The sequence below is a fragment of the Propithecus coquereli genome, unplaced genomic scaffold (genome assembly GCF_000956105.1).
Source record: "Propithecus coquereli isolate 6110/MARCELLA unplaced genomic scaffold, Pcoq_1.0 Scaffold153, whole genome shotgun sequence".
NCBI classification, from domain to species: Eukaryota; Metazoa; Chordata; class Mammalia; order Primates; family Indriidae; genus Propithecus; species Propithecus coquereli.
In genome coordinates this window covers 1,786,105-1,809,629 of record NW_012139747.1, presented here as the reverse complement: position 1 = coordinate 1,809,629, position 23,525 = coordinate 1,786,105, and the positions used below count along the sequence as shown (strand labels likewise).

At 42.0% G+C, this 23,525-nt stretch overlaps 1 protein-coding gene across 1 annotated transcript in view; it reads right to left on the bottom strand.

The window, feature by feature from the left end:
* Nucleotides 1-23,525, bottom strand: part of SPTLC3 (serine palmitoyltransferase, long chain base subunit 3) — a 151,960-nt gene that overhangs the window by 20,981 nt on the left and 107,454 nt on the right. Inside the window, exons 8-9 of the mRNA XM_012640440.1 lie at nucleotides 22,116-22,335; nucleotides 15,335-15,461 (exon numbers count right to left, since the gene is read on the bottom strand). Of these exons, the coding sequence (XP_012495894.1) occupies nucleotides 15,335-15,461; nucleotides 22,116-22,335 (347 nt within the window). The remainder of the gene's footprint in view (nucleotides 1-15,334; nucleotides 15,462-22,115; nucleotides 22,336-23,525) is intronic.

The window sequence follows — 23,525 nt, the reverse complement described above, 5'->3', positions numbered from 1 at the left end:
CCACGAAGTTTGTGGTAATTTGTTATGCTGAAAGAAAACGAATACATTCTCTCTAGCCCAAACACATGCATGCTGGGCTTCCTCAGGCACAAATCCACCTGCTTAATCCGCCCCAGCTGTGTGCTGGGAAAAGCAAAGGCCACTGTGGCACACCAGCACCCCTCCGTCTGGAAGACGCTACAGATGGACTAATGTCCTTTCCTTCCCCAGGTGTACTGGACCAACATGGAATTCCATGTGTTACACCACAAATCCCCCATCTCAGAGCCCATCCACACAGAGGAAGCAAATGTGGAAAGGATGCTTGGGTAGGATTCTTGATGTAAAAGGATATCTTGTTTGTAGGACAGCTGGAAGGAAGTGGCCACACTATCCTTTTGCCCCAGTGCCATCTAAAAGACAAACAGATTCTCTTTACACTCCCGCTAGGGAAATTTTTAAGGACTCAAATCAACTGCAGCATTTACTGAGCTGCCCTAAAATTCTACCCTTGGCAAACTTGTTGGGTGAAGTAAACGAGGGGCAGAAGGTTCCAGAACAGTTTGCTGGCCATTTCTGCACAATCAGGCAAATGTCCCCTTCCAGCTAGAGTTCAGCTTGCTGACTAATTTTGCGTTTATTGGACGAACCTAAGTTGTCATACATGTAGGTAAGCAGCAATAAGGCAGAGAGGCAATGCCTGTCACCTTGACTCCTAACCCCGACCTTAGGTCCACACACACAAAAAGACCAGGTAGAACTTTTTTACCCCCCAGCACAGGTGATTAATCATGGACTGAGGCAGGCCCTCAGTTGAAAGCCAGTGGAGCGTAGCACCCACATCTGTTTTGTATTAGCTATTGCTGAAATGCCAGTGGCCTGAAACCATTTAGAAAGCGCAGCTCTCCATGCCCTCAGCCTTTCAGTGTCTCCAGCTGGCAACCAAGTGGCAAATATATTTAGGAAGCAGCAGCTAGTTTCTCCTTCAACAATGCCAAGGGCCTTTGATGCCAGGAACTCAGACGGTGCATTTTGGGTGAAATTCTCTGTATACTCTCTTGCATTCATTGAGGGACCTCAGAGGGACAGAGCTAACAACATGTCCTGGCTAAGTCTGATGGGGAGGGAAAAAAAATTGGAGGAGGCCAGTTTTGTATTCACTGACGCTGAGAAACGTGAGAAGACCTTTCAGAACTGAGTGTTGAATTATCACGGTTTTATCACCCCATCACAGTCCTTTATTACTTTTCACTATCTCTTCCTCAGAGAAGAGACAGAATTCCCAGTCCACAGCAGACCTCTGCGATAACACTCTGTGATAAGCTTGATGATGTGGATGGATAAATATACTTGCAGCCTCAAGTAGCTTGCACTGAAGAAAAGCAACATCTTATGTGAGAAGTGTGTGAATGTATCTCCTGTCAAAAATAAACAGTAGGAGAGTAAGAAGATTTCTCTCTTGAGAGCTAATTGCTGTCACCTAGCGTTCTCCTTTCTTCCTCCGCTCAACGCTCTAAATCTTCCCACTTAGTTACTCCTGTTTTTTTTTAAACCTATCAAACTCAAGTGTAAAAATATGTGTGCCCTGTTGCAGGGACCAGAGCAAAGGTTGTAGGTCACAGCTGGAAGGGGCTGGTGCCACTTTCTCCCAGTCCAGTTGGGGTAGGAGCAGGGTCGACATCTCACCTGCCAATCTCATGATGAAGTTTCACAAACGATCAGAATGAATGAAATAATCCATACAAAATAATTTAAAAGTGAGGAATGGCTGTGTTTTTCAGTGAAAATACATTATGTTTTAAACATCACTTTTTTCCCTTTATCTTTTCTCTGTAGAAGGTAAATAAAAACTATTGAAGTTCAAACATTAATGAAGTTGCTTGAAAGAACTTGACATTTTATTCAACTCCTAATAAATGAAAAAATCTAGGAATTTAAGCCTTTGAATTTTTTTTTAAATCCCAGATATGGTACAGAATGAATTATCTGGAGTGAACTTGCCCACCTAGACATAACAACGGAAGCAAACAGCTTTTAGTGCTTCTAAAAGTAGATGAAATGCTTTAAGTGATGTCAATTAGAATCATATTTTCATATTAAGTCAATCTTGCAATTTACAATTGCAATTTAAATTGCAATTTACAATTTTCTGATAATGAAGCCATTTTCTGTCTCGTCATATCCCCTCTTCCAAAAGAAAAAAAGGTCTTTAATGCCTGTATGTTACTATTCCCAAAATATATATTCTCCCCTCTTCTGGCCTGATTTCCAGAGCTGTTCCAATTTTATGTCATTTTAATTTCTTCTGGGAAAGCATTATCCTCAGGGTCCATTTTATGCCTCCAGAAAGTACACAGCATTGAGGAATTTGTTAATAGCAACATAGTGATAATGATATCAATACTTGTCATGTGCTGGGACTGAGTTCTGTGAAAAAGAAGCCAGAAATTGTTGTAGTAAAAGCCAGACTATAGCCCTGAGAGTCTCTATACAAGGAAAAGGGTGTCCATCTTTAGTCCCTTGGACTTTATTTTTCTTTCATTCTTAGCTACTTCTATACTATTCCAGGTCAAGAGTTTATTTACAGAGTCAATAGGAAAAGATTGGGAAACTGTCTAAAATATACAATATCTTCCTACAGTATACGCCCATCAGAAAGTCTGAAGAAAGAATGTCGTGGACTGAGGTTAAGTACTGTGGCAAAGACTGATTATCTATTTGCCAAACTCATTTCCTCTTCTGGACACATGGTTAACTTCATTTCCCAGGCTCCTTTGTGGTTAGGCAAAGTCATGTGACTGAGTTACAGCCAGTGGGATGTGGGCAGAAACATAATGTGTCTTTCCAGGCACGGTTCATGAAAACACACACACACAGTCCTCTATGCTCCTTACCCCCTTGCCAGCAACCTTGGAAACCATATGTTGAAACTGGAGGAGCCACAAAATGGAAGAAGGCTGGGTTCCTTGAAGAGGACTACCTGCCCAACAGGAACACCAATTTTGGACTTTACTGTGTAAGGAAAAAGCAGAGAAGGAGGGGTGGAGTAGTAAGACAGCCAAGTAGAAACCTTCAGCAATTGTTCCATCCTGTGAACACCTAATTCCACAACTATCCACATAGGCAAGCACCTTCAGAAGAATGAAAAATCAGGTAGGTGATCATACTACCTGGTTTTAACATTATATCAAGGCAAGAGGCACTGCAGAGGGCAGAAAAGACAGTCTTGCCTTGCCTACGTCACCCCTCCCTGATCCTCACTGCAGTGCTGGGCCAGCGAGTGGGCCAAATGGAGAGAGAATCTCTGTGCCGGGGAGGGAGAGTGAAGTGACTGTGGGACTTTGCATTGAAACTCAGGGCCACTCTGGCACAGGGGTACAGCTCAGGCAGAATTCTGCTGGTGCCTGCAGAGAGAGCATTTTGACCAGCCAACCAGAGGGAAATCCTCTGTCCCGAAGCCCCAATTTCCAGCTAACTCCACCACCAGCAGACAAAGAGCAGCCTGGAGCCTTGTCTAAATTCATAAGGCAGTCCAGCTGCAAGGGCTGCAGTCCTTGGACAAGTCCTGTGGCTGTGCTCCAGTAGACTCATGTTGCACATGACCCAATGAGACACCAGCAGCTGTGGCCAAGCCAGTGCCTGTGTCACCCCTTCTCCAACTACATGTAGTGCAGCTCAAGGAGAGTCTTCTTCGACTCAAGGAAAGCAAAGAGAAGAGCTGAGAGGACTTTGTTTTGCAACTTGAGTACCAGCTCAGCCACAGTAAAATACAGTACTAAGCAGACTCCTGAAGCTGCTGAGTCCAGGCCTTAGATCCTGGATGGCATTTCTGGACTCACCCTGGGACAGAAGGAAACATGCTACTTTGAAGGGAAGGACCCAGTTCTGGCATGATTCACCACCTACTGACTAAAGAGCCCTTGGGCTTTGAATAAATGTCAGAGGTAGCCAGGTAACAAGCACCACAGGCTTTGGGTGAGATTGGGCTAGCTTCAGGTGTGACCTGGTGCCAGAGGCCACAAGGGAGTGCCCACGCCACTCCTCACCCAACTCTAGCAGCCCAGCACAGAGAGTGAGGGAAGAGAGTGAGAGGCTCTGCCTGGTAATCCAGGGAATTCTCTAGTATTTTACTCATGCTTACCAGGTGTCTGAGAGAGTGACAGCATTATTGGGCTTGGGACACCTCCAGCACTGATATAGCTGTAGTGACCAAAGACTTAGACCACATAACTCAATTCCCTTCGAGTATCTGGAAAGCCTTCCTAAGAAGGATGGGTTCAAACAAGCCCAGATTGTGAAGGTTAAAATAAATACCTAACTCTTTAATGCCCAATGAAGAACACCTATGAGCATCAAGAATATCTAGGAAGACATGACCTCATCAAATGAACTAAATAAGGTACCAGTGACCAATCCTGGAGTGATGGAGACAGGTGATCTTTCAGACAAAGAATTCAAAATAGCTGTCCTGAAGAAGCTCAATGAATTTCAAGACAACACAGAAAAGGAATTCAGAAGCCTCTCAGAGAAATGTAATGAAGAGATTGAAATAAAAAAAAAAATGAAGCATTAGTTTCAGAGCTTAAGAATTCAATTGAAAAACAGAAATGTATCAGAGTTTCTCACTAGCGGAATTGACCAAGCATAAGAAAGATCAGTGAGCTTGAAGACAGGCTATTTGAAAATACAGTCAGATGAGGGGAAAAAAAAAAAAAGGGAAAAGGAGTTTTCCATTGTGTTAAGCCATTGATATGTTAGCGTGTGTCTGTTACAACAAGTAATGTATCTTAACAAATACCGAACTTACAAAGAAGGATACTATGAAAAACTTTCAAGGATTTAACATCCTAATGCTCTTTTACCTTTCATTGTCTTTATGATGTAAAAGGAAACCCAAATTTTTCTGTGGGAGTTTTAGTTTCTCAACCTCTCATTACTAGTTACCAAGTAATGGCATGGAAACATAGAGTTTCTTGACTGAAAAACATCCTAAGTGTAAATCATCATTAAGATGGGTGAGGAGAAGGAGGGAGGATGAAAAATGCCATTTTGGATGCTTAAGAATCAACCAACCCTCCTCTATTTTAGAAATGTGCTTCAACTGGAACAGAGAGGATTAGCTGTTGCTCAGTCCCTGCTGACTGTTACATATAAAAAAGTCAAATGCACAGCTGAGTTTTAGGTGGTGTCTCCATAGAAAACCTTAAGTGAAAGATTTAGCTAACTGCTTAGATAAGTAAAGAAAAATTTCATTTTTGTTTCTGCTATTTGGGTAGCATTGGCTTGAATTATCTAGTTTACTCACCTCACCCCTTTATCTGATAGTGTCCAGATAAATCCTTAGTATACGTAATGTAAAACCATGCATTTATCAAAAGAATAGAAAAGGAACTCTAGATGTTGCCTCATGAAAGCATTTACCCATGAAGTTATTATAACTGTAGGATTTGAACCAAAATAATTCTATAAGCAACCTCTAAAGAAATAAATCTGTAATTGTTTATAAATGCTGATTAGATTCCAAGACTTGTCCAGAAAATCTGCTTGGTCCCATGTCCAGTATTTCATACCCATACCTTCACATATGTGACACTTAAGGCACAATTTAACTACTGACTACCTATTTGGAGGGCTGGGTTAGGGATGTGTATGACTAACATGATAGGAGCAAAAAACTGCAGGAGACTGGAGGGGGGAAGGGTTATTTTATGACTGGGGCCATCAAGATAGGGCTTAGAAGGATGAACGGGGGCTTGGGAGATAAAAATGGGGGTAGTGAATTGTGGGGAGGGATGGGAGCCTTCTAGATAGAGAAAAAAGCATGAGCACTCACAGGGAGGTAGGATGCCCAGAAAGGGTAGACAAGATGCAGCCAAAGCTTATGCTAAAGGATCATTCATTCAGCCAACATGTACAACTTGAGGTTGGGGACAGTGTCTCTGCCCTCATGGCACCTGTATTCTCCTGGGGGAGACAGACAATAACCCAGGAAGTAAATACATATTCCACGTGGTAATACATGCTGTGAAGAAAACCGATTCAGACTAGGGGAGTAGACAGAGTAACCCACAGGGAAGGGGACGATATTTTAGGAAGGGTGTTTAGGGAAGGTCTCTCTAGGTTGGTGGCAGGAAGTAGAAGGGTCACTCCAGCACGAACTGTCAAGCTGTTCTGAGTCTAGCTTTCCTTTTGGTCCCAAGTTTGGGCTCTGAACTTGAGCAGTGGAAAGCACAGGGACACCAGTGTTGGGGTCTGGAGCCAGGAAGGTCTGCATGATGAAGGGGCCAAAAAGAGGGAAGGCTGCAAGTCTCTGAGAAATCAGAGAAGGCCTGGGTTGCTTTCTTTGATTTTGTAGAGAGATTCTCTATTTGTGAGGATAAGAAAAATTTGATCAGTGACAATTTTTTACTTCTCTATGGTTTTAAACATGATCTGAACTTCTTCAGCTGACAAAATATATGCCTTCTTTCCCATTGTGTAGTAACCAAACAGTCACCCCTCGCATGTTCTCAGGGAACAGCACCAGGGATTTTGCAATGAAAGGACAGAATACTCCGTTTTAATTTTAGAATAGGCAACATCACCATAAAATACAATAGGACACCATATAACCAAATATGTATACCATATATTGTATAATATAATGTTATTACACTATAGTATAACTAAATGTGAATTTAAAATCCATCACCTCCCCAGTTCAGGAATGGAGAGCCTTCTGCTAGAAGTCAATACTCAGAGGAAAAAAGAATAGCATCCCATTAGCTGAGAGCCTTCATTTCCCAACCCACTAAAGGCAGTATTTGATGTGCAAACAGAATTCTACAGCCTATGTAACAACTTCCCACGGATGACATGCTTTCAGTGCTTCCCAAGTCATGCAACAAACACAACTTCAGAAAGATTTAGTGTGAGGAGGCCCTCTGTTGGGGAGCATTTCTATTGAATATTTCCCCCTCAGATCTTGGTCTAACAGCAATTTGGGGATTTCTAAAGGGCAAAGGAAGCCCAGATTAAGGAGGAATTATTAATACTTGTACCAGCACAATGGCTGGGGGTACTTAGCTCTAATTTGCAGACTCGATTTCCCCATCCTTCTCCTACTGGCCTTCTTAGTAAAGTTTGCTAAAACCTGGGTTTCCATCCTCTGATAGGCTTGTTAAGCTTTACCTCTGTGTTGCAAGTGGAGAATTGAGGTAATTATCTGTATAATATCTAAGTTTAATTGATAATATCTAAGATGATAGAAGGATAATGGTAATACGGTAACTATTTATGTCCTCTTTTTGTAGCAATAATCTCTGAATATTACATCAAGAAAGCATGAAATTAAAAAGAGAAAACATCCTCTTGCCATTCTGTCCTGTGAAATTCTTACATGTTTAAGGATCTTTCATAGGTAATTGTTTTATTTCCAGGAAGAACACAATTCATTATTCTATCTTATTTTTATCTTTACTTTTTCCCAACCTACAAAATATCCAGACACATTTCTCCCCCACCCCCACCATGTGCTGCCATCCAGAAACTCTTCCAGTTTAGGGACAGAGAGGGACAAGTATGATGGTGAAGAAAGATAGAGAATTGCATTTTTCCTAAATTTATCATTTAAGCATAAGAGATTTTACCAGCAATGGTGCAGGTGTATTCTACTAAAACCAGATATTATACATTAGGAATTGGAATTCTGTATTTATTTTCTCTTGTAAGTAACTTTTCGTTTCTGTTTTCCTTTCTACAGACATTACTGGCCACTTGATTATAAATGAATCAAACGTTTGCATGTATCTAATTGAAAAAAGTGGTTTTGTGATTCAGAAAGTTGATGATTATCCCACCAGCCCAGCACTGAAGTAATAGCTGGGAGAGACTTGATTAAATCACAGACATTATGATTTTTTTCCTATAGCCATTTTGATGAAATAAGGAATGAGCTAGCCAATAGAGTAATCCAAATTTAAGTACTGGCCTGTCAGTCATAGCTAGAATCACTCCAACTATTCCTGTCTCTCATTAAGTTTTACATTTAAAAAGACTGATGTTACACAGAAATTCTAAAATATCCAAGAATTTAGATCTTCAGATAAATGGGTCTGCAGATCTAAAAACTGCACATTAGCAAGAAGGCAAGGCAAGTGTTTGATGAGATATATAAGTAGTTGCTGTTTTATCCTGATATGAAATTTAAAGAATAATGAGAAACTTAGTATCTGATATTCAAAAGATATATCAGGTTGAGCAGATAATCTCTTCTCAAAAAAGTGCCAATATCGTTTCAATACCATGTCATCAAAATTGTAACAATCATGGCAGGAAGATGAGTAGTCAAAAGGAAGGTGATAATTATAGTGCAAAACCACCCAGATCCCACATAATTATAGGAGAGGCCATTCTTTCCAAGTTATGAATATGAAATATTTTGTCATAAGTTATTCCTATAATAAATCAACACTTAGCAATGTTGTCCACTGGGGATTTCCTTTCTCATCAAATTTATTCTACCAATTGAAGATGGATTAAAGAGAAAAAGAATTTAAGTAATTATAATAAATACTACCTTATCCATCCAAGTTATTAAAGAAATGGCAATATCTCTGTCAGATGCCTACTATCAAATCAAATAATATAATCAATGTTGTGACCATAACTCTTAATGACTTTCCATATTTCAAAAGTTATATAAAAGCACGTGCACTTCATGGGCAAATTGTTATTCCTATTGCCAAAGTGGTCGCAGGTCTTAGGAAGCACAGGTGAGATGCTTGTAGTAACTGAGTGAACAGGGTTGAAGTTTTGACTTAAGCAGAGGTTTAAAGCTTTGGATCAAAACATGTTTCATGCTTTCCTTTTTTGGGGTTTCTCTTATTCTTCTGTCTGTTCTTCCTCTTCCTTTTTTGCTAGGTCCTTTACCTTAGTCTGCATTGGCTGGAATTTCATCCTTTGTTCTGTTTGGTTTTCCTTTGCACAAGTACTCTCACCTGTTTCCTTTCCTTTACATAGAAACGTGCTTATCAAACTTGAGCCTGCTCCAGAATCAACTGGAGGGATGGTTAAAACAGATTGCTGACCTCAACTCCCAGAGCTTCTGATTCAGAAATACTTTGTTGCAGTTCTATTATAACAAGCCCAGGTGATGCTGCAGCTGCTGCTCCAGGGACCACCCTTTGAGAACCACCTTGTATAATGACCTTATAATCACCCTTTCCCTCCCATCTTCATGAAATGCGAAATGACGACTGGGGACACATGGACAACTTTCCTACCATCAATGGCATATCGATGTAATGAGCAAAACTAGACATGCACACAGGCAAGAATTACAAGGAAGAGGTTGACCTTGGTGAGCAAGTTCAGTTATTCAGATGGATGATATTAAGTATTCAGATTCTGCTCAAGTCTTTTGATGAAAAGATGGCCCTCAACAGATATTTTATAAGCATCTACATTATGCCACAATTAAGATTTAACATATTTCTTTTCAATCGAACTTGAAAAATTTTATGTGTTGAAGGCCTATCATGTGTCAGGCACTGTGCTGATCGCCAGTGATATAAAGATGATATGGAGATACGACGGTTTCTGGTTATAACGAATCCACAATCCCATTCGTGTCTGATGGGAGGGAGAGAATGACTGCAGGTTATTATACAGCAGTGGTTCACAAAGGATGGCCCTGGACCAGCAGCTTCAGCATCACCTGGGGCTGGTTAGAACCTCAACAAGCATTTCATGCAGGAATCTCTGGGGGTGGGGTGGGGCCAGCAAGCTGTTTTAACCCCTCCTCACCTGTATCAGGTGATTCTGATACAGGCTCAAGCTTGAAGCATGGTTCTATATAAAAGAAAGGCAACAGGTGAGGGTACTCAGGCAGAGGGAAAGATAAAGAGAACAAGGATGGGATTCTGGCAAATATAGACAGAAGAAGAGGCCTAACAGGAAAGGGGAGGAAGAAAAAACAGAAAAATAAGAGGAAAAACCAGAAGAGAAGAGCATCTCTACAACTAAGAGAAGATTGTTTTCAAAGAGAGACAATGATGCAGAGAGGTCAAGTCTCCTCTGACAGGAGAAGAAGGAGGGTAGATACACAAAGGACAGTGACCTTTGTCCACCTAGCAAAGGGGCAGGGGACAGGCCACAGGAGCCGGAAAGAGCATGGGGAGGGAGGCCAGGAAGCAGGCATGGATAGGTCACTCTTTTGAGAAGGTTTGCTGCAATGGAAGGGATGAGGCTCTGTGGCTGTTTGAAGAGGAAGAAGGGTGAAGATGAGGGAAACCAACAAGTTCATGGTTGAGAAATGGGACCAGTGCCTTTAGAAGGTGGAAAGAAAAAGAATCAAGCTCAGAGATGCGAATGAGATCAGAGTTGTTTATTTGCTGAGATTAAAAAAGAAAGAGAAGAATTCTGTCTTTTAATACTGCAGTCTCCAACTCCCAGGCTGCAGACCAGTACTAGTCTATGGCCTGTTAAGAACCAGCTGCACAGCAGGAGGTGAACAGTGGCCAAGCCAGCGAAGCTTCATCTGTATTTACAGCCGCTCCTCATCGCTTGCATCACCGCATAAGCTCCACCTCCTGTCAGATCAGCGGCAGCATTAGATTCTCATAGGAGCTCGAACCCTACTGTAAACTACACATGTGAGGGATCTAGGTTGTGCGCCCCTTATGAAAATCTAATGCCTGATGATCTGAGGTGGAGCTGAGGTGGTGATGCTAGCCCTGGGCAGTGGCTGCAAACACAGATTATCATTAGCAGAGAGGTTTGACTGCACAATAAATATAATGCACTTGAATCATTCTGAAACCATCCCCAGCCCTGGTCCATGGAAAAACTATCTTCCCTAAAACCAGTCCCTGGCGCCCAAAATGCTGGGGGCCACTCTTTTAATAAATATCTGTTGAGAACCTGTGCTTGCCAGGCACAGCTCCCAGGCTAATAAATAAAATAGGCAAAATGCTTGCTCTCCTGGAGTTCACAGTCTAGTGCAAGAAAACAGACAATTAGCAGATACACGTATAGTTTGTCAGATCCTCAAAAATGCATAAAGACTAAAGCAAGGCAGGGAGAATGAGCTCGACAGGAGGGTATTCTGTTTCGATTAGAGCCGCTTCCCTAATAAGGCAGGGAAGAGAGATGAGGGGAGCGAGGGGCTAAGCCATGAAGATGTTGGTCAGAAGAGCAGTTCTAGAGGGAGCAGCGAGTGCCACGGCCCTTCTGCAGGAGCTGCTCCCTGCGTTCTAGGAAAAGCAAGGATACCAGCTTCCTGCAGTGGGCTGAGCCAGGGGACTGGTGTGGGAAACATGGGGAACCATATCCCGAGAAGCTCGAAGGCCACAGTCTGGACTCTACACCGAGGAAGCTGGGAAGCTGTTGGAAAGTTCCGAGTGGAGGAATGACACGATCTGAGTTATGTCTTCTTCTTTTTCTTTTTTAAAAGATGATTTTGGCTTCTCTGTGGAAACAAGCCATAAAAAGGCCAGGGCAGAAGCGAGGAGAATATTCAGGAGGCTACTCCAGTAATCCAGGTGAGAGGCGATGGAAAGGGTGGCGGAGACGTAAGATGTGGCCAGATTTTGGACATAAGCCAAAGGAAGTGCTGCAGGATTTGCTGATAACTGTACCAGGTAGCTGTATGGTCTGAGGGAAAGGGGAGAATTCCAGGATGGGTAAAGCTATTAGAAAATTTGGAGAAGGAAGGAAAGAAAGCGGATGAGTTAAAAATAATTGCAGCTTGATTGAGTGATTACCACATATCAAGCATCATGCTAAATGCCTTATCCACAGTGCATCATTTAATCCTTCTGACGACCTCAGTATACAACGAAGGGACTGAGGCGAGCAGCTTGCCTGTGATGGGACAAGTGGCCAGCCCGGCGCTGGGCCCCACGCAGTCTGGCTGCAGAGCACACCCCGTTAATCATCCACACAATCCAACCTCTATCTTCTCTGAGAAGTGAAAGGTTACCCAGAGTTGGAGAAAGGGGCTAGAGTGAGATTGGGAGCTCAGAAAGAATGTTGGCTGATTAATTGAAAAAATGTACATCAGAGATTTAAACACTAATAAGACAACTATTGACAATGCTTTCTTTAGGGGAGTTGTTGTGACATGGGGCTCACCCTCCTGTGGCTGCTTGCACCACGTCTAGGTAAAGAAAATGACTGAGCTGCAATCTTTCTGGACCTCTCCAAAAGTAATCTCAACCACCAGGCCATCCCTTCAGCTGCCACAACTGGTGTGGAACTGATTCCGGCTCCCAATCCCATGAGATAAACATCCCACGATCTTATTTAGCATAAACACTGACCTGAAATCGAGCAGGCTAGCAAGATGGAAGTTGAGTCATGACATATTTATTAAGCCGAGCACTGAGTTTGACACTCAGAGGAACACCAAATTAATTCAAGACACATTTCTTGCCCTTAAGGGGCTTACAGCATTGGTTTGGCCAGAGGACCACCCAACATCCATTAGGATGGAGAAATCAAATTTCCACTTTGGGCTCATTGCACTGCACAGAGTGACAGGCCAGGAGATTAAAAGGGCCTTGGTGCATATGGAATGCACGCCCGGCCTGCAGCCCCTCAGCCTGTGTGCATTAACTCCACAAGCAGCCTGGCTGCAGAGTGAAGGTGGCTGTTTGTGCATAAACATTGTCATTTCAATGGGACTGCTATTTCATCTTTGAACCTTGGCATCAAAGGAACACTGACCTTATTCCTGTAGCTTGCCTTTCTTTGAAGCATATGGCTTTGCATTGCAGATTAAAGTGAAGACATTCATCAAGGAACAGATCTGGCCAACCGCTCCCCAAACTCAACCCGAAACAAAGCCTTGAAAGGCTCCAATCGCAGTTGCAGTGGAGTGGGCTGAAGATGAAGGCTTGAAGCCGGGCTCCCCTTTCTCAGATCCTGTAAAGCAGCTTCCACATGACACAGTGCATCCCTTTGAGTGTTGGACAACTTTGCCCTGAGAGTCAGTCTATCTCGGCAGAAAGGGGTGAGCTAAAGCAATATTCCCAACCTGTCCTGCTCATTTTATTTAAAGCAGACATTGTCGTAGTAAATGAGGCCAATGTGATCACTCACTGAGTCCCTTTGAATTCTTCAAAAGATGTGTCAGGCACAACCACCTAAAACCTGGCTGATGATTCTGTCAATTTTCTTTTCTACTACTTTTCTTTGTTCGTTTCTTTAAAAAGGAACTGTCCTGTATTTCTCTCTGGTTCTCCTATCTTGGCTCTGAGAAAAAAGACCATCTACATAGTATTCTCTCATAGTATTTTTGTTTGTTTTTCTTAAAATGGCAAGAGGAGTAAATAAGAAGCTTTAACTGTGAGGTTAAAAAAAAATAACCAAATAATTCTTTAATTATAAGGCTAAGAGAGAAGCAAGGGAAATATCTCCCACCTCAGGGCGAGAAAAATTGATGACAGATGATTATTGAAGGACAAATTATCATAGCTTTAAATATAATCTTTCTGCAGATCTTCAACTGTGAGCAGATGAACAGTGAGTTCTGTCTGTAATGAAGCAGTAAACCAATCGGAGGAGGGAAGGAAATGATTGTAAAGTTCCGTACATGTAAGTCAACTGATTCTGATAATGTCTACACTAAAGGGTGTAAGAAATTAGTGAAAATCCTTGTTGAGGCATAGGCTAATTTTCAGAATAATGCTTTCCGAATTACTCATCTTTAAAACAAGACCAAAGGATAGATAATTCTGGTGATTATGAGACAATTTACTTAACTTGCATTTTTTTCTTAAATCTCAAATAATTGATTTTCCATTAAGAAATACTTCAAGTACCAGAAGATAATTCGTATCACTTTGTAGAAAGCCAGTGGTTCCAGATTGTTTCTTTCACACAACCTGGAAGCTCAAGTAGGAATGAATGCCACTCCATATAGCTTCAGTTTTAAAAGGTTGAAAGATACCTGCTTATCCAATATCTGGATCCTTTAATTTATCCCCCACTTTTTGGGGTGTGGCCATGTGACTAATTTTGGCCAGTGGGCTGTAAGCAAGGTGGTTAAGGGTCACCTCCAGGCTGACCCTCCCTTTGGTGCCCTCTTGTACCATGAGGCCTCCCTAGGCTGGGTGGCCATTCCCTTCTCACAAAGACCATTCAACAAGATGCAGAGTCATAAACCCAAAAGTCAAGCCTGGAAGAGACCCTAGAGATCAACCAATCACTGCATTTTATATGGAGGGAAAAAAGTCCTCCTGCAGGCCATTTTCCTGCTTTAGCAAAAAAGAAAGTTTTATCTTTCAAACAAGCGTCCTGTGGAGGACTGGGGCTCAGGAGAAGGGCCTCAGGGGCTATCAGTATGGAGGTATGTGAAGATACTACTTCAACCAAAAAAAAGCAAAATAAAAAAAAGGAAAATAAAAAAAAAGGAAAAGATACTACTTCAACCATACCAGCCTTGTTCACATCTGTTTTATATAGGCGACTTCTATAAAATTTGTATGTAAATAAAGTATTCTGCTGCTTCAATAACATTGAAGACTGACAGATTTCCCCATCCTTCTACTGAAATAGTAGACTTGGAAGGTTGCACTAAACAGTGGAGGGCTTCATATCAGCTGGGAGGTGGGGTGGGGCATGTGGGTTGTACAGTCCCAGTTAGGGGGCTACTGCGAATTGCTGCTTCCATAAATGTGCTCACTAGCTTGCCTGGCAGCAAGAACTGCCTTGTTCATTAGTGTGTCCCCACCAGTATGTGACACATAGTAGAAGCTCTACAAACTATCTCTGAGAGGCACAAGGAGAGTTCGAAGAGGCTTTAATGAATTTTTCAAAAAGAAGATTAAGTTCATTTGGGTCGAGCAAAGTAGCACAATTTAGCTGTGGTGACCCATTGGCAAAGAAATGGCTGGAAAGTTATTATGTGTCTGTTTTGTCCCTATATCTTCAAATGGTCAATGGTGGCTATCCCCTGCCCAATCCCTGGTTATAAAAAATAAAAGGATTTAAAAAACCAAATATTAAATTGACTACTTTGGTCTCAGGGGAAACACAAGTGACAGCCCCAAGCAAGCACAGGCAAACACACACACACACACACACACACATGCACACACACACACACATAGTGTTTGTTTCATTTTAACATGATTGATCACACAAAATTATCCAAATTTGAACACAATGAGGTTAACTAGAAAGTTTTCTTTGCTTTAATAAAGGATTTGTGTGTGTATGCTAATGGCAGTTTTAGTACCATTTATCACATGGCTTGATTTACAAATAAGACAAAGGCGTGTATTTGAGAAGGGGGAAGATAGGCAGAAGGGAGACAGGGAGGTCTGGGAGAGGAGTTCCTGGGAGCTGTGCTCTTTGCAGACCCTCTTACCTTGTGTGGTTCCATCCAGTCCCATGAGCAATTTCACTGATCTGATGATTTGCTCTGCTATCGGGGGGCTCATGGATGTACCGTAAACAGCGCTATGCGAGTGAACCCGTAAATAATCCACAAGGTCCTTAAATAAAGGGAAGAAACCCAGAAAAGAAGGCAAATAAATCTCAGTGTTGGTGAGAATTACATCTAGTCCTACACCCATCCATCATAGCAAAAGACCTTCACTCTCACAGCTCAAGAGGTGAATATGGTCTGACTTTCAGTGGGCATCACCAAACTATCCATTTTTTCTATTTTATTCTTCTTAATCTCTCCCTCAAAAACCTAGAAGCTACACAAGAGCAGGATGCTGTAAGTTTGGAGTTGAACACTAAGGCAAAACCAGATGTGTAAAGGAAAAATGACTTCTGAAGCATTTGTTGATTATACTATGTGTGAGCACTGACTTAGGGTTCAGGAGTGCCCAAAGAATACGGATGTGGTCCTTGCCCTTGAGAATATTACAGATGCCTGTACCCATGGACAAGCAATGGCATGAAAGGTAACAGTACATGCAAACTAGTATAGCAATATGGCTACAAGATGCAGAGGAAAGAGAGAGGGTCCTGCTAGCCGGAGAAGATAAGGAAGGTTCCAATGAGGAGATGGGATTGATTAAGCCTTAAAAAATGAACACAAATAAAGAGAAAACTTAGAGGAGGAGGTGGTAAAGGAGAGAAGTTGAACAAGGGTACAAATGTATGAAAGCAGAAGGCATGTATAGTAGATTGTTTGCAAAAAATGGCTGTAATTCTTTGATTCCCTGTGCCTATGCATCTTTGCAATTCAACTTTGCAGCTCCTTCCATCAGCACAGATTGATCTGTCAGATAAATCTGGGCTGGCCTTCGGACTTGCTTTGACCAATAGAATGTGGCAGCGGCAATGGTGTGCTAGTTCTGAGCCTTTGTCTCAGAAGGCCTCGAGTGCTTTTGCTCTCTCAGAGTCCTCTCCAGCTGCCACATGAACAAGCCTGAGCTAGCCTGCTGGAGGATGAGAGCCATATGGAGTGAAGAAGTGCCATCCCAGCTGAGGCCATCCCAGGCCAACTAATGTCCAGCTGACCCAGTAACTGTCACACAAAAGCAACCCCAATTAACACCAAAAGAACTTCCCAGCTGAGCTCAGGCCATATTGCTGGTGTGCAGAATTGTGAACTAAATTATAGGTAGTGTTTTTAGACACTAAATTTTGGGGTAGTTTGTTAAACAGCAAAAGCTAACTGATACAGCATGTTCAGAGGTCAGCAAAGGACAATTTGAGAAGAGGTTAGTGGGAAATTCAACCAGAGTATGGGTTAGGACCCGATAAGCTCTGCTTATCCCTTGGGTAGTAGAGGACAATTGGAATTTTTGTGTAACACTCTTTGGAGTGCTGGGACACTACAGAATGCTGGTCTTCATGGTCGGAACAATTTTTCACCTGCGTGCCTGACTCCTAAGGCCAAATGTCAGACCCCAGGTAAGCTCGCTGAAAACCCCAAGAAGCTCCAATAACCTAATGCCAAGGTGAGGAGGGCCTCAGAGCTGGCATTTGCATGTACTTGACCTTGGCTGTCCAGAACATGTATCGGCTCAACTATACCAGCTCATGGCCTGGTACTCTCAGGATGTCCTGCAGAAAAGCTAGTGGTCTCATAATGGCTCTCTGCATTAGCAGTGGGGTCTTTAAAGGATCATCTGACTTCTCTTTAGAATAACAACACAGTTTAGAATCCCACTTAGGTGTCTTCTCCTACCATTCTTCATGAAGGTGAATTGGGAAGAGCTCTGGGGAATCGAGATTCTCTGTTTTTGGGCAGGTCCACATCTTAGGAAGATGGAATAACCAAGTCACAGAGAGGTTTAGAAAATTATTCACCAAAGGTGGTAGAACAAGGATTTGGACCTAAAGAATTTGACCCTAGAGTCCTTGCCCTTAGCCCCACACTGTATGACTCCTCCAGGTTTCTCTACAGAAGAGCAAGCTTGGCATGCACGGGGCGAGGGGCCCAGGAGAGCACAGAGACCAACCTGTGCTTTCAACCCAGTGGTGCCTTCCTTAATCCACAGAGATTGTTTTTGCAGGAGTTGGGGGAGAATTACTAATACATTCAAGTCTGTAAAGGAGTACTAAACCACACATTGGATTGCATCAGTCTCAAGATGTTTCATGTCTGTCTCTCTTGTTTCTCCAGAAGGGACTGGAACCTCCTTGACAGCAGGGATGGGGTTATACACATCTTTAAAAATCCACAGCGGTGGGTACTTAGCAGGGCCCTGGTGAATACTGATGGTCCAAAGGAGAGCAAAGGGGTTTCAGAAACTGAGGAAGGATGGTGAGGGTCCTGGAAAGACATAGGAGGTGCGAGGCTGCATTCTTAGGAACAAGCGTAGCAATATTCTCTTAGCTTGAGGGGCATCGCTGAAAAAGGTCAGACAAGGAGACAAAATAAAGCTCCCTTTGATCCCTCAAAGGGCACGTCCCAGTGTTCCCAACCCCTGATTTTTCTTCACATATTGAGAAATTTTATCAAGTCAAGGTCATGAGCATTCTTAGTTTGCACAAATACCTCATCAGTGCAGCATCACTCCCTTTTAATGTTAAGACTGTCTTGCCCACAATCTTATTTTTTTTGGACTGAGTCCACTTTCTCGCAGAGCCTGAGTTTGCAAATGGGAGTTAATTTTTTAGTGTGGTTCAAAAAGTGGGGCTCTTTGAGCAACTTCTGGAGAGTGTCAAGGAAAGCCTTAATCCACAGCTACTGGTTCCCTACTTTGGTTCCCCGACTGGGCACCATGAGCCATGAATTAAGAGTTGGCTTTGGTCTTTTGCAAGGCGAGTCTGGGTTGTGTCTTCCTTCAGGGTGGGTTAGAGGTCTCCTCATACCGAGGTTTCCAAGTCCATTTGTAAGTTCAAAACCCTGATTATTTTCTCTGCTCATAGGCCTGGAGTTCAAGGGCAAGGGTGGCTTTTTGAGAGGAAATCAGACAAGAGGCTCTTAGAATAAACATCTTGGTGCTCATTCTCTGACCCCTATTTACTTCAAAGAGCTGTTAAATATAGCCAGGGTCTGGCGTCAGGGCAGAGCTGGCTTTTTTGAGGGGTCTGCCTTTGCCTGGCTTGCAGCCTGCTGGGGCTAACACTCACCCCAAACTCAGCTACCCTGTCCCTCTTCCCCATTCCAGAATTCCAGCTCTGCAAGCAATCAATCAAGAGGGCTACCTTTGCTTCATTCATCTGCGAGTCTCTGCTCAGCCTCTGGAGGCTGTGGAAACCAGTGGTTAGCATCAAGCATGCAAGAGGACTCAAGATCCATGCCTGGAGAAAAATTTGGGGTCTGCAGTGTTGACCACAGCTTCCCAGCAACTGGATAAATGAAAATTTTTAAATATAAAAATAAGAAACCTAGCCCCATCAGCTCAGGCTTTCTTCAAAGAAGCCTTTTATGGCCTGGAGCTCTGATAGGTGGCGAGAAGTAATTATCTGACATTTCATTGGGAAGGTCTTGAACAAAAAAAAAAATCCTCTGAGTTGCGCTGTTCCCAGCGCACCTCTAGCAGCTCCAAACTCAAAGTAAGCAAAATAGCAAAATCTTGCAGCTCTTGAGAGATCATTGTAGCAGTTTCCATGAGGTGGGAAGAGAAAGCCACATAGCCTAGCAGTAAGCTCCAGTTAGCAGAGGTGAATCTGTAGGACTTTCGTGACGGGAAAGATAAGGCTGAAATAAAACCTCTATTCTCTATGGTAGTACCTTCACACCAAACCCATTTTTCCTTCTTGTTTGTTTCCAAATATTTTTCTCCTGTATGAATTATCTGGTTGCTAATGTAGAAAGCTCTGACATTGGCCCACTCCACAAAAAATTTCTAGAACCTCCTCGATACTATTATTGGGATTACTGTCCCTCTACACCAACATTAACATCATCATTTACAAAGAGAATTAAGAGCCAGATTTTTTTTATCTTTTGCTGTATTTTTGGACTCAAGCGATTATTTTCAAATCTCAAGATTTATTAAAACCTCACGGGCATAGTGAAATTGAAATTAGAGTTTCAGAAAAACGTCAAGTCTGAGTGTGTGCACTTTAACATTTTTTATGGTTAATTTTGTTACTTTTGTATCCATTGGTTTAGAATCCTGGATATTTTGCAGTAATCCCCCAAACTGAGATATATATACTACAAAATATCCAGGATATATATTAATATACATAGACATAGATATATACATGCACGTGCATGTATATATAAAATGAAACTCTGAAAATTACGCCCTAATTATTTAAACAGATAAGTACAAAGATTTTTTAAAACAAAAATCTTTAGTGTTTGTCCAATCCTATGCCTTTCAGTTAAAAAGCATAGTTTAAATAGACACAAAGTGAAAATTCCTCACAAAATCACCCAAAGTTCGGGGGAATAAAATATATGATTTAAATGGAAGCTACACATAATTTAAAATTTAAAGCTACAGAGGAGCAAGTCCCATTAAATCATGGGCTCATTAGGCTGGAGGGAAAACAAATTATCTGAGTTTACCATGGTCTCAATCAAGCCATTCCAGATTAGGAGTGTATCTGGCTGATTTTTAAATCATTAGGGAATGACACATACATGCGCTTTCTCAAATGCTCTCCTATCTCCTGTTCACCCTCCAGGTCTTGGAAACTGCCCTGTGTTTTCAGGTTTTGCATCTTGCTGTTTTAGGGCGGCGTATCTCAGTATAGGCTAATGGTATATAGCATAGGTGTATCTCAGTAAAGGCTAAGTGGTGGCTGCCAATCACTATAAATACTATACTAGCTAATTCTTGCTGCCATCTAGTGATAGATTCAAACACTGCACTATAGCGTGGAGCCGGAGGGGAAAGGGGAAGAAGAGGAGGAAGAATGAATGAGGCAGCCCTCTGAATCCAAATATGCACAGAATCAGCATTTTAAAGGGCAAGAAAATGAACAGATGTACATACTTTTTCCGCATCCTGATTAATGTAAATAGCATTAATTTTCACAATTGCTCAGTATCCAGCCCAGATGCATACAAGTTATGCAGACAAGAGCACCTACACTTTCAAAATACTCCAACTGACTTCAGGACAGAGAGTACGAGAGAGAACCACAGTGAGCTGGTCCTTATTTCAGCTGGTCACGAGCCTTTGTTTAAAGTGGGTATCAAATGAAAGACCTCTAAGGAGAAAAATGTGACACCCACCAAATTTGACAACATTTCAAGGACCTGCTTGCTTCAGTTTATTCAGGTGCCTTTAGTTCAGGAAACAGAGTTACGCTTGGTTAGGAATTTTGTAGCTCAGAACTGCTGCTAAAGTAATCACAAAACCATAAGGTCACAAAGCAATGCAGCCGGGATAAAGGAGCTCCTAAATTTGAGACCCTCTGATCCCTACTGCTTCGACAGTCTAGGAAGGGAACATTTAACCTTTCACCAGATTTAGCTGAATTTTGTAAGATCCCGGGCATTCCCTATGTTTTTAGCATTACCCAGCTAATTCCCGCAGGCCAGTGGAAGGAGGATGAAAAACAATGCTTTGAGCCCGGAAGAAAAGTGCTTATTGAAGGGTAAAGACCACTTAAAACTCTGAACATTTTAAGCATCTGTACGTTTCACGGCAGGGCGAGTGGCCAACATTAAATCTGTTATTTTAAATCACAGGCTTTCAATGACAGCACTGTTTGCTGCTGCACTCCCTGGTTTGTCTAACTGGTTTACCAAAAGTCCCTTGTTCCTGTTCCCCACAATGGATAAGGAATCAGGGATTTTTGTTGATGCCACCTGCACGCACTCGTGTGGAGCCTGCAGCAGAGCCCAAATCACTGTCACACAGGCTCTCTGGGACTGCTGTGGGTTTGTCTGAGACAGCCGTCAGGATTTAGTAAGGCTGTCTTCTAACTGAGCAGGCAACTGGCTCCTTTATACCTAAAACCCAAGTTTAAATATTTGATTTTCTTTTTCTCCTTCCTTTCCCTCTTGCTTTTAAATTTCTCTCAAACATTTACTGTTTTATATTCACAAACCCCTTGGTGATACTGAGGGCTAACACTGACTTAACAGTCTAATCCCATCAAATCAGAATTTTTAAGGCATTTAGAGAAGATATTAGAGGATGATAAGATTTGACCTATGGTCTTTCCAACATTGTGGGAAAAAGTTATTTTGCGGAGAACATATGTTAAAAGTACATTCATCATCCTATCACCATTTTGATTAAAACTCTTGAAATCCACAACTTGAAGCATAGGGTCCACCTCCTTAATATCTGACCTTTGCCCACAGTTGCTATTACCTGCTTTATGTTTTTCATACCACCAAAACCAGACTACTTATAGTTCTTGTAACATCTCCTTGTCACTTCTGTGGCTTGGAATACGTTATTCCCTGTTTGTGAAACATAACCCCCCATCATTTGTCTACAAGACTGACATCCATTCGGAAAGGTCCCAGATTCTACGCTGCAGAATTAATTATTCCTCTCCTTTGCACTTTGTACCTTGCATACACCAGCATTGTCATTTTACTATAATGTGGTTACTCTTCACACACTCCTCCTCCCTATTAGAGGGTGAGCTCCTTGACATTCTGAGACTTACCTGGCTGTGAACCCACTGTAGCTAGGCCACCGTGATCAGTTAAGGTGTGACAAACTAAACTGAAACTTTCACAGAATTCAGAGAAACCCCGCACACTGTGTCTCCAGGGTGTTCAGATTTTAAACAGACAAAAGGAGTCCCTCTCTTACCTTTCTTCCAGCTAGGTAACCTCCTGAGGCTCCAAAGCTTTTGGTGAATGTGCCCATGAGCACATCAACTTCTCCAGGGTCTATTCCAAAGAATTCTGTGACACCCCGGCCGGTTGGGCCCAAGGCCCCGATACTGTGAGCTTCATCCATGTAGAGGTAAGCCTTGTATTTCTTCTTTAGAGCTATGATCTGGGGCAGATGCACGATGGAACCTTCCATGCTAGAGTAGAAGGAGAAATGCTCATAACTAACAAATATGCTCCTGGGAAGCTCTGTGAGTCTCCCCATCAATATATCCTAGACAGGATGACAGAGACATGCCTTTCCTTTCTTCTGAAGGCTTGTTTTACGTGGCTGCAACAACTTTCTCAATCTTGTAAAGCTGCTTGAGCATTTCTATGCTACTTGAATAAAATAACCTGCATTCAATGGATTTGAGCGCTTTGGATTGTTATAGCTAATTCCCAAGTAAACAGCTCATTGCATTGTTGATCCAATTTGTTTGTAAAGTTACATTCTAGTATAACTAGAATGACCATTCTGGATTCTAGGTATTCTGCTAGATTTAATTACATTTCTCTTTGGTGATCCACTTTTATCCACCCGCCATTGCCTATTTGGTCAGATTTGTCTGACTGAAACTCAGTGCTCGAATTGCCAAAGATTAAAAGAAGAAATTAAAAACACATAAAAGAACTTTACAACATCATCATATTAATTAAATCACAATAGAAAGTCCTTAGGACATCCTGTCCAGCACTCACTGCAAGTCTAAGATTTATTTGAGGCACTTGGTATGTCCTCTCTTTCTGTTTCTTTAGGGAAATGGAACAGATAGGTGAGAGAGCATCAGAATCCTTTGAAGGGTTTGTTAAAACACTGCTGAACCCCTACTTCAGATCCACTCCGTTTCTGATTCGCTAGGTCTGGGGTGGGCTGAGAATGTTCACTTCTAATAAGCTTCCAGGAGAGGCTGACACTAATGGTTGGGGATCACACTTTGAGGACCACTGCTGTAGATGGACTCTTTTGTTTTAGCCCTAAGTGTTTTATTTTTCATGGTATTGTAAATTGCAAAAGCACTTCAAGACCCCTGGGAAAGGGAAAAAATATAAAGTCAATAAAGAAGTAAAATTACAATTTATATTTACACAGCACCTCTGAGACTCCATGGATTTTAAAACACTGACTCTCATCAGTTCTCAGAACACTTTGTAAGCTGTGTCTACATTGCACAGTTTTGACTGCACTGACAGACAAGTTCTAGGAAAACACATAGACTCACACACTCACCACACAAAGGAACTTGTCCAACAATTCAAGCAACCCTTCAATTTAGTTCAAAAAATAATCAACTGAACCAAACAGAGAGTTAAACTTCTTCCTTTTTCTTAGTTTATTTATTAGATT